Here is a 10,410-nt window from a genome sequence, read left to right as displayed (position 1 = left end):
TCAAAATGATATCATTTGTGATCTCTATAAAATCTTCTTTCTTTTTTCTCTATCTAATCAGGCTTTAGTGAATAATCGTTGCAATCAGCCAGCATTATCTATAGAATATAAATCTTAAAATTTCTCACCAAATTCATTCCATCCTCGTAAACATAAACTTAGTATTTATTTAACTTGAAAACACCTCGAACTCAAACTCTACTTTTGTTATGTAATCTTCTTCGTCGCTAGACAAGCCCAAATGATGATATGATACTACTCGTCTCAAGAGGAGTTTATCAACGATTAGGATCTTCAAATGCAAGCTTATAACATTTATAAGAGCTTTTTTTTTTCATTTTTCTATTTCCTTTATTTTATATTTTTTACCGTTTGATAATTTATCATCCAAATTAGCTACAAATCCATATGTTTTAGAGAACAATCATAAAAGAAATGATACTGTCTTTTGAGGTTCTTTCTCAATTTATTGGTGCGAGGATGAATTTAGGTGATCAGAATTCGTCAATGTTTCGAAAGTCGTAGCCAATATGATCTCTTGCAAAGAAGTTGAAGAACACAATCTATGACAACATGACCTTTGGCCCCGCTCACTAAGGTGGAAGGTAAATATTACCTTTGAGATGTTGTCAAACATTATGGTGAAGCCAGTTCATGGTCATAGCACGAGCCATATATCCCTTGTCGACAAAGATCTCAATGTTGTTTCAATGACTCAATCCTTTGGTTCGAAAATACTGCCACCAAGCACTGGAATACTAATCAATAATGAAATGGATGACTTCTTCATGCCTAAAAACAGCTCCGGTAGTACCCCCTCCACTGGCACCACCAAACTTCATCCGCCTCAAAAAAAAGCTGTTAACATCTATGACACCCACGATTGTATTGAAGGTTTACCGCTCCAATGACTTAAAAAAACATAATCCGATCCATGTGGAAAACTGGTTCTCGGTTGGTTGAGAAGTTAAAAGGAGTGGTTGGTGCAAGTGGGGGAGCCAATATCATTTCAGGGACCATGGAGGTTTTCTCGAAACATTTCATTCTAGGGATCTACCCGTTCTCATTCATAATTGCTCCGCAGGATTTACCATGAGGGTTTTCAAGAAAACTCGGGATAATTTGGCATTGGTTTTATTGAATCATTAAGCTAAGGATGTATGGTTGATGCAGTCGATGCCAACATTGTAATTAAAATCCAGAATCCTCATTAATCAAAACAAAAAAATTGGTATTCAAGCTACAAATTTTAGCAACATCCACAACTTAACAATAAGAAAATACCAAATCCTCTTAAACAAAAACAGGTGAGGGCAAAGCAAAACAATATAGTGAAAATGTAAAGAAACATCATCATTATGCTGTCAAATGGTAGAGAACCTGACCTTCATTGACTCAGTTATCGCCTGGTAGAGACTTGATGATGTCGGAGTCACCTGCAGGATAGAGGCAAGAAAAGAACTTTAGTAATCTGCAATGATCAAATTGCAGAGATAAGCAATTATCGCAATTTAAATATGGTGTTACCGGGATCGACGATACTCAAGCAGGATACACGAAAATATTTCCCACAAGCAGTTCCTAGATCATTGTTGTCTGGAGAATTAAAGAGAGATCAGATATAAAAAAAACCAGTAAAGGAAATCGATCAATCTAAGTCATATTCAAACCATATTCAAAGCAATAAGTTAACAAAAATACAGGTTCAAGTTCGTCTAAGACATATTCAAAGCCATAAGCTAATGACAGGGGGTAGGCAACCAACTAACATTACCTATTATATCGAAGCTTAGCATTGAGCACAATACTCATTTTTTCTTATTCAGTTAGTAATAAGCTAATAAATCTCCAGTTCACCAAAAACACACTTATAAGAGAGGTCCAATCCATGCAAAGGTGAACAAAGGAAACAATCACACAAGTCACAAGGCCAATCTAGCGAACACCACTAACTTCACCTATCATCTATACAGTGAACATTGAGCACAACACTTACCTTTCTTTTTTGCCGTTTTAGAGGGTGTTTGGTTCAAGGATTGTGGGAATCCCATATTCCCATGTTTGGTTGGCCGGGAATCTCATTCCCGGTAATGTTTTATTACCAATAGTAGATTTTTTGAGGTATATTATCGGGAATGTCATTACCTCCCTTCCCTTAAGTATTATAACATTACCGGCGTTTTGGACTAAAATACCCTTAAATTTTTATTTTTTTCAAAAATATCATTCTTCTGTCATTGAATAATAAAAATTCTACGAAGGTTAAATTACAAATTTATCCTTAAATTATTTTAGATTTACAAAAAAAATCTATAATTAAAATTTTATATGAAGTTCATGGGTTAAAAAAAATTTACCATTTCATTAAACCTTTTTTATATTTTTAATTTTGTAAAAAAAAATTATATAAATATTATGAATTTAATTTTTAAAGAAAATATATATATATATTTTACAATTTATAATATTATACAAATATATAATAAGGACAATTTGGTCAAATATACATTCCAATAATATTTTATTCCTTTAACCAAACACGATAATCTTACATTCCTGCTAAACCATCCAAACACAAAATACAACATTCTCAGTAATCATATTCCCTAGTAATCTTTTATTTCCACTGGTAATCTTACATTTCGTGAACCAAACGCACCCTTAGTGTTTCATTCAGTGACTAACAAGCTAAAGATATACATAATTCATCAAAAACACACTCAAACAATTCGACTCGACACAAAGTTCAACAAAGGAAACAATCACACAAAATCACTAAAGAGGTCAATTTAGCATAAAGGGAAGACACTACAATCAAAATCAGCCTCTATCCAACCATAATTATGCATGTCACAAACACTTAAAATAATAATAAAAAAGGTCTTCGCAAAGCAACATTCAGAAGGGGGTAAAAGACTCACTTCCATTATAATGGTGAACCCCAACTTTACAAAGCATTGCGTAGTATTCAATCTCAGATTTCCTCAGCGGTGGACAATTGTTCGAAATGATAATCAGCTTCCCTATCAAATATCAACAAAACCCCAAATACTCTTCACTACAAAACATCTTAAAAATCTAATAGCAACCCAACTGATTAAAAACTAAAAACACGGAAAAGAAATTGAGCTCAGATTTAAAAAAAGGTAAACAACCTTTGGAGGTCCGGAGGGACTTGAGCACTGTTTTATAGCCAAGAGTGTATTTCCCACTCTTCATGACGAGAGCCAGCCTGTTGTTGATGCTTTCATGGGTCTTCTTCTGTTAAATCCAAAAAGAAAATTGATTTCAAATTCCTTTTCTTCACGTTGTGATAACAGATCAGCTAATGAAAGAGCAGAACACGAAGGGTATTCACCGTTTTCTTGCCTGACACCATTGTTATTTATAATTGCAGTTGGTTTCTTCAAGGCTCCGCTGCTGAAGGTTCCTCTAACAAAGATGTCGAAGCTGAATATAGGGTTTAGAACACAAACAAAAGATAAGACTGCTGAGAAAAATAGAATAATGGAGTGTCGGCCGGTTGCAGCCAAATTCACTTTTTAAGGCCCAATTGCTTTGTAAAGTTATACTGCCCATCCTATTTCTCACTCATTATTTTTAGTTTATCCATTTAATTTTTTTTTTGTATTTTATAACTTTGACAATTAGTGTTTTCACATGTCTCGACTTTTTTGATTTTTCTTTTTATTTGATAAGATAGAGAGAATTGAAATATATATATATATATATATATATATATATGGAGTAATGTTGTAATTATTATAAATATAGAGATAAGTATTATAATAATTATAATACTTTGAATTCTTTAAGTGATTTTAATAGTCAAAGAGAGTATTATTCTTTTTTAATTTTATAAATTCAGATTAAGTTAAAATTTACGTGTTTGAGTAAATTTTTATTTTTTTCATTAAAATTTTAAAACTAACAAATTAATTATTTATATTATTAAATTATAATAAACTGATCACTCCACTATTAGCGTGGGGGCGATAAAAACTTACCAGTCCCGTTAATCTTTTACTTGAATCGTTGGCCGCCACGTTGAAAAGCCCGTTGAACTTCCTATTGACCAACGCTTCAATTAATATTATAATATATGAAAAATAACTCTGAGCTCTAAACTCCTTTTTCTTCCATCAAATCGAAGAAGATCATCCTATTGACCGCCACGTTGGAGAGCCCGTTAAACTTATCTCATGTCATATTAAGGGTTGATTTTTTATAATGAAATATCAGAGCTGATGTTGTTTGCGAAATACCCTGACTTATGAGTCGATACGGTTACCATCACTTTATTTTTGAAGCCAGAGCGAAACATAAATTCTTCAATTTGGTCGTTTCTTTTCTCGGTTTTGTTTGTTTTATGTTATCAATGAATGACTATTTGTTTGAGCCAAATATTGTTTGTTTAAATGGGAAGTTATTATTGTAAGTTGTAACCTTAAGGAACTTATACATTGGCATATTCAGGTGCATAATCTATTAGCAATTCTCTTCTTTGGCGAATTAGGTTGCAATTTCAAGAGGTTTGAATGGGGTTGGCCTTGCCATTGTCATACCAGCCCTTAATTCCCTTGTTGCTGATTCAACTGACGATATTAACCGCGGTATGGCTTTTGGATGGCTTAACCTGACCGGAAACTTCAGGGCGATCCTCCGCAGCTTTTGTTCCGTCCTTATTGCCTGAAAAACTATCATGGGGATACCTGGCTGGAGATTTGCATTCCATCTGGTTTGGATAATGAGTGTTGTAGTCGGTATTTTGGTCCGTCTTTTCGCTAACGATCCACGGTTTTCAGACCATGATAATGTAGCCAAAGCACATGTTGGACATAAGTCTTTTTCATCACAGGTGAAGGACATGATAAATGAAGCAAATTCTGTTATGAGAATACCAACTTTCTAAATCATTGTTGCTCAAGGTGTTTCAGGAGCATTTCCGTTGTCTGCTTTGTCATTTGCTCCGATGTGGCTCGAACTAATTGGCTTCTTACATGAAACGACAGCGACAATCATGACACTTTTCATGGTTTCGTGTTCACTTTGTAGTCTCTTTGTGGGAAAGATGGGAGATGTTCTAGCAGAACGCTTCCCGAATTATGGAAGAATTATTCTGTCGCAGATAAGTACGAGTTCTGCGATCCCGATAGCCGCAGTTTTACTGCTCATATTACCTGATGATCCCTCCACTGCAGTTATGCATGGCCTGGTTCTTTTCATCATGGGATTATTCATGTCCTGGAATGGTTCAGCAACCAACAAGTATGTATTCTTGGTCTTCAATCAACTAACTTGGAAATAACTTGGACATAAATTTGATTGCATCTCAATCTGCATAGTAGATTTGCATTTTAATAGCATTGTCTGGTATATAAATTGTGTGCACAGTCCGATATTTGCAGAGATCATATTAGAGAAATCCCGAACAAGCATTTATTCGCTGGATAAATCTTTCGAGTCTATACTGGCATCTTTCGCTCCTCCTGTAGTAGGGATTTTGGCTCAGCATGTTTATGGTTATAAACCAATTCAGAAAGGATCATCGAACTCGATAGAGATCGAGACAGAACGGAAAAATGCTGCATCACTTGCTAAGGCACTTTACATGGCAATCGGGATTCCAATGGCTGTCTGTTGCTCGATTTACTCGTTCCTCTATTGCACATATCCGAGAGACCGGCAAAGAGCAAGAATGCATGCGTTGATTGAAGCAGAAATGCAACAACTAGAGAAAGATAATGCTCCATCAAACAGCAAAGAATCCGAAATTCGTGTTACGGATTTTGAGTATATGAATGAGAACGGAAGGGGTGAAATTTGTAGCATTGATTTTGATGATAATGAAGAGAAATCTCTTCTGCATTACCAGGTTTAGTTCTCAAGGACAGTGGTAAACATGTTATACTGAAGCTTGGGGCAATCCACATTGTATTCATTTGAAACTAAATTGTTATAAAGGCTGCAGTGACAAACTTCAGTTTCTCATAAAAGCTCTTCAAAATTTTATGTAAACATAATGTTTATTTTTCATTCATCCGGGCTCTTTAGTTGTCAGTTAAAATTTTACGATGAAATATGTGTGAACAACATATTCGAAAAGAATCAATCCAAATTCGAATTCCTCCAACCAACAACTCTAAGCTGCCATCATCCCGTAGCTACTCCTTTCAAACTCCGACACCTGATTCCGCCATAGCTCTTTCGATCGAAATCTCCTCCACCTTGCCGTTTTCATGCTCGAGAAAGATAGCCCCTATTAGTGAGTCGTAGTTCGTACTCCAGTCCACCTTTTTGCTAACGATCTGCCTTGTTCCCATCGCGATAACATGGCTAAAGAACGTGTTACACACAATTCTTTTCATCACGAGTGAATGACATTATAAATGAAGCAAGGTCAGTGATATGAATCGTGAGGACAATCTGATATTTGCAGAGATCATAGCCAAGAAGTCCCGAACAATCATCTCTGCATCGGATCAGTCTTTTGAGTCTATACCGACATCTTTTGCTCCTCTCGTAGCAAGGATTTTGGCTCACACGTTTATGGTTATAGACCAACACCTAAAAGATCATCGGACTCGATAGAGATCGAGTCGGATTGGAAGAATAGTGCATCACTTGCTATGACACTTTACTTGTTCTTCTATTTCATGTATCCCAGAAACCAGGAACAACGGCAAGAATACAGGTATTGATTGAATCAGAATTGCAACAAGTAGAGGAAGATAATGCTTCATTGATGGTGAACAATCCAAATTTGGTGTCGTGGACTATGTTAAAAAAGTTTCCAAGTCGAGGGACTAATGTGGATAAAAAATATTAAGGATCAAATTGGAAGAAAGTTGTTAAATATGTGATTAAATGTTGGTTTACCCTCAGTTTCTTCAACTAGTTTTATCCAATCAAAACATTCCAGCTGGACATATATTGTTTTCACTGTGACCTGTGTGTCTACCTTTTATTTCTATTTTCAAAAGCTTTTTCCCGTCATTTACAAACAAAAGAGAAAATATCTCCAAAGACCGAAAAGCCTGAAACTCTTTTTTTTTTTTTTTTTAAATTTTCAGCTCAGAGAACATCAAAGCAGAGAAAAAAATGGAGAAAAGCACGCCGGTGCGAAAGCCTCACACCTCAACCGCCGATCTGCTGACGTGGACGGAGGGTGCACAAGCTGTCTCCTCCAACTCCGGCCAGCGTTCCTCTGGTCGTTACAATCAGGTGGCCTATTTTTATTATATTTATTTTATGTTTTCTTCACATATATGATTACGCATGCAGGATGCTTTTTCTATAAACATTTTTCTTTCTGTATTTTACGAGTAATTCATTGAATAACAGCCGTCTGATAGAATCAGTAAAGTGCTGTTTGGAGGTCAGGTTACCGATGACGAAGCTCAATCTCTCTTGAACAAGTACGAACCCTCTCTATTTTCAGCTTTGCTCTATTTTTTTAGAAAAGAAAATTGTATTTGAAAGTTTCCATCTGTAGCTGTAAGCCTGTGAATGTTTATTTTTTTAAATATGAGATTGTGCTTTCTTTTTTCATTATTTTAAAAGTTTGAAATCTGAACTTGATTTTCAAATAAAATATAAAATCTTGTATTTCGTCCTTTTCTCTTTTGGATTTAACCAGATCTATCTATTGTTACATCTTCTTTTGGGATTGTTTTGATTTGTATCACGATATTAATCTCTGATCTGTTTTTTTAGCTGTTTAAATCACCTAATTTATATTAAATTTATGCATTTGGAATATTTACTTTAAGTGTCTTCAGTGTTAATCTAGCTCAAGATCCTACTTTTTCTTTTCTCAATTAATATTGCTAATTGGATTGTAGATTAACTATACAATATTTATGCATTGTTCTAAGAATTTCGTGGCTTTGCTTGAGTCTGTTGTGTGAATCAAATCCGTTTTTCTCATTCATACTCTGGCATGGAGTTGTAATGTAATAGTACATTCATCAGGGGCCAGTTTAGATGTGTGGCTCGTTCATCTGAATTCGTCTGGAAATGTTCACTATTGCTCTTTCAGGAAGCCTTGCTCGGGTTACAAAATGAAAGAGATGACTGGTAGTGGAATTTTTGCTGCCAATGGTGCATCTGAAACTACTGCCACTAACTCCACTAACAAAACTGGAGTGCGCATGCATCAGGTATCTGTTTGATTTCCCTCCGGGGAATGACCGTGATTGTTAACTGGTTGTCTACGAAAATTTACAGTTTTAAACTCTGGTGTTATTTTCAGCGAGCAACGAATAGCCAAATATCATTCAGTGCTGATTCAAGTGTTTCTCCCAAGAAGCCTACCTCTCTACCTGAGGTAGCAAAGCAGCGAGAGTTAAGTGGCTCGTTGCAAAGCGAATCGGATGCAAAGAATAAAAAAATATCGAATGCAAAGTATAAGGAGATCAGCGGACATGACATCTTTTCCTCTCCTCCTGAAATTAAGCCACGTTCCTTGGCCGCTGCCGCCACTGAATCAAGAGAAAGCAAAGACATGGTAGAACCTGCGCCACGAAATATCCGCACATCTGTCAAAGTTTCAAATGTGAGTTCTATCTTTTAGGTGTCTTGTCAAAATTTTGGTATAAAAGTTACTCTTGGGCTATGTTACTCCAACTCTTCATTGTTCTTGAAGTAAACCTGTGTCCTATACCAGTAAGTTCCTCCAGATCTATGACAATGTTACAAAATTTGAGCAAACCCATTTAAACACATTCATGCATCCAGCTCACATCCTCAAGTCTGATTAACCTAGATCATAGGACGGTTTGGCTGCTAGCTGCTTTCTTTTGGGTTGTTTAACACTATATCCATTACTTTCGGAATAATGACTTCCAAGATGCACCACATCACAACTAAATTTGTGTTTTGATAAAGGCGAAACGCAGTTAGTCCTCAAAATCTTGAAATGAGAGTAGAGTGCAACCCTTTAAAAACTGACAAAGTGCTTTTACATTCTTATGAGATTGGGAATAAGCACATGTTTCACATAAATTTAGTATTAAACCCGACCTTTTTATGTCAAGCAAATAAAACTTTGTTTTCTCCCCATTTTACATGAATTCCTTCATTAAGTTTAATTTTAAGCTTATCCTGCCTGCAGTCTTCCGCAACTCAATCATTCCCTCGGTCCTAGAGTTCTGCTTCATATCCTGAATTTGAAGTTTCATCAATTATATAACTGCTATTTTGCAATTTTTATAGCCTGCAGGAGGTCAGACAAGTATCCTATTCACAGATGAACCCGTTGTGGAGGCAACAAAAAAGATACATAACCAAAAGTTTCAAGAGCTGACTGGTAACGGTATCTTCAAGGGAGATGTTCCTCCAGGTTCTGCAGAAAAACCGTTGAGCCAAGCTAAACTGCGAGAAATGAGTGGCAATGACATCTTTTCTGATGGGAAGGCAGAATCTCGGAGTTTTTTCGGTGGCTCACGAAAGCCCCCTGGTGGTGAGAGCAGCATTTCCTTGGTTTAACTTTGATATTTAGCTGCCTGTGTACCAGTTGTATCTTTTATTTTACACCCCACTTTGGGGTGCTATGTTTTAACTATGAAGTGGCTTATGTAATACGTTGTTAGAGTATAACATTTAGATTCGAACCTTAGGCAGTTGAGGTTGGCTAATGAGTTATTTCAACAATTTCCATTGTTGTGTTTCTTAGTGTTTGCCATGATCTCCGGACCAACTTTGTTTGTTGCTGTTGAATAATAGAGGCCCTTGGTAGTTAGGTCTTGTACTTTCAAAATCTTTAAATGTGTTACGGAATTTGTCCGAAATGATGATAGGACAACATGCAGGAGGCAGGGGCTGGAAGGGCACTAAAGCCACTGAATTTTGAACCCCATTTTCCAAGGGAAATAGGGTAAAGCTTACGCCAAATGCACTGCCTTCATGTGCTGTTGACCGTTCATGTTCCCAAGTGTTGTTATCCTCGAAGAGCGCCGAGGAGCTTAATAATATTTCTCTATGGCATACTTTGGATTTATACTAGAACGAGTGTTGAATGATATGTGTTAATTATGGGTATATTTAATTACTTTTTATATATTTAAAATCTTATTTAAAGGATGAATATTTGATAGTGACGGTATATAATTATATGCATTATCTGTTAAAATACATTAGCAAAAATAAATTTTAATTTTAAAATTTTTATGATGATGTGGAATATTTAAATTATCAGTAATATTTAAATTAATACACTTTTAGTGCATCAAATAATCTTAAAACAAATTAATCAATTTTAATAATGTAAGTATCTATCACATGTTAATCAAATGTTCAGTTTCGATATCATGCAAAGATACTAACTTTTAAAGGACTAAATCAAAACATTTTAAAGTTTAGAAATCAATTTAAAACAAATCAAAGAATTTGAGAACGTCCAGTGAAATT

General features: G+C 35.5%; 3 protein-coding genes and 1 pseudogene across 3 annotated transcripts; 3 read left to right on the top strand and 1 right to left on the bottom strand.

The window, feature by feature from the left end:
• Positions 1–435: 435 nt before the first annotated feature.
• LOC120140954 lies at positions 436–1,121 on the top strand (annotated as a pseudogene).
• Positions 1,122–1,193: 72 nt separating this feature from the next.
• On the bottom strand, positions 1,194–3,473 carry LOC120140792 (60S ribosomal protein L30-like). Its single transcript, XM_039155776.1, has 5 exons — positions 3,359–3,473; positions 3,156–3,261; positions 2,922–3,023; positions 1,528–1,596; positions 1,194–1,436 (listed from the first exon to the last, which is right to left on the bottom strand). Exons 1-5 carry the CDS (start codon positions 3,377–3,379, stop codon positions 1,396–1,398), a joined length of 339 nt encoding a protein of 112 aa, XP_039011707.1. The 5' UTR covers positions 3,380–3,473; the 3' UTR covers positions 1,194–1,395.
• A 973-nt stretch (positions 3,474–4,446) lies between these two features.
• Positions 4,447–5,990, top strand: LOC120140777. The gene is made up of 2 exons (XM_039155757.1): positions 4,447–5,268; positions 5,395–5,990. The coding sequence occupies exons 1-2, from the start codon at positions 4,973–4,975 to the stop codon at positions 5,879–5,881; spliced, it is 783 nt and encodes a 260-aa protein (XP_039011688.1). The 5' UTR covers positions 4,447–4,972; the 3' UTR covers positions 5,882–5,990.
• A 1,111-nt stretch (positions 5,991–7,101) lies between these two features.
• Positions 7,102–9,751, top strand: LOC120140894. Its single transcript, XM_039155896.1, has 5 exons — positions 7,102–7,224; positions 7,345–7,418; positions 8,042–8,162; positions 8,255–8,557; positions 9,217–9,751. Exons 1-5 carry the CDS (start codon positions 7,102–7,104, stop codon positions 9,487–9,489), a joined length of 894 nt encoding a protein of 297 aa, XP_039011827.1. The 3' UTR covers positions 9,490–9,751.
• The last annotated feature ends 659 nt before the right edge of the window (positions 9,752–10,410 follow it).

This window comes from Hibiscus syriacus, unplaced genomic scaffold, assembly GCF_006381635.1.
Source record: "Hibiscus syriacus cultivar Baekdansim isolate YM2019G1 unplaced genomic scaffold, ASM638163v2 tig00110788_pilon, whole genome shotgun sequence".
NCBI lineage: Eukaryota > Viridiplantae > Streptophyta > Magnoliopsida > Malvales > Malvaceae > Hibiscus > Hibiscus syriacus.
Note: the sequence above shows the minus strand (reverse complement) of the source record. Positions and strands in the feature narration are given on the sequence as shown.

Excerpts from the sequence above, each read along its gene's own strand:
- LOC120140777 (XM_039155757.1), top strand. The coding sequence starts at position 4,973 with ATGTGGCTCGAACTAATTGGCTTCTTACATGAAACGACAGCGACAATC. Across the intron at positions 5,269-5,394 it reads AATGGTTCAGCAACCAACAA|TCCGATATTTGCAGAGATCA; the intron begins GTATGTATTCTT and ends TTGTGTGCACAG.
- LOC120140894 (XM_039155896.1), top strand. The coding sequence starts at position 7,102 with ATGGAGAAAAGCACGCCGGTGCGAAAGCCTCACACCTCAACCGCCGAT. Across the intron at positions 7,225-7,344 it reads CCTCTGGTCGTTACAATCAG|CCGTCTGATAGAATCAGTAA; the intron begins GTGGCCTATTTT and ends ATTGAATAACAG. Across the intron at positions 8,558-9,216 it reads CATCTGTCAAAGTTTCAAAT|CCTGCAGGAGGTCAGACAAG; the intron begins GTGAGTTCTATC and ends CAATTTTTATAG.
- LOC120140792 (XM_039155776.1), bottom strand. The coding sequence starts at position 3,379 with ATGGTGTCAGGCAAGAAAACG. Across the intron at positions 3,024-3,155 it reads GTCCCTCCGGACCTCCAAAG|GGAAGCTGATTATCATTTCG; the intron begins GTTGTTTACCTT and ends GATATTTGATAG. Across the intron at positions 1,437-1,527 it reads CTTGAGTATCGTCGATCCCG|GTGACTCCGACATCATCAAG; the intron begins GTAACACCATAT and ends TCTATCCTGCAG.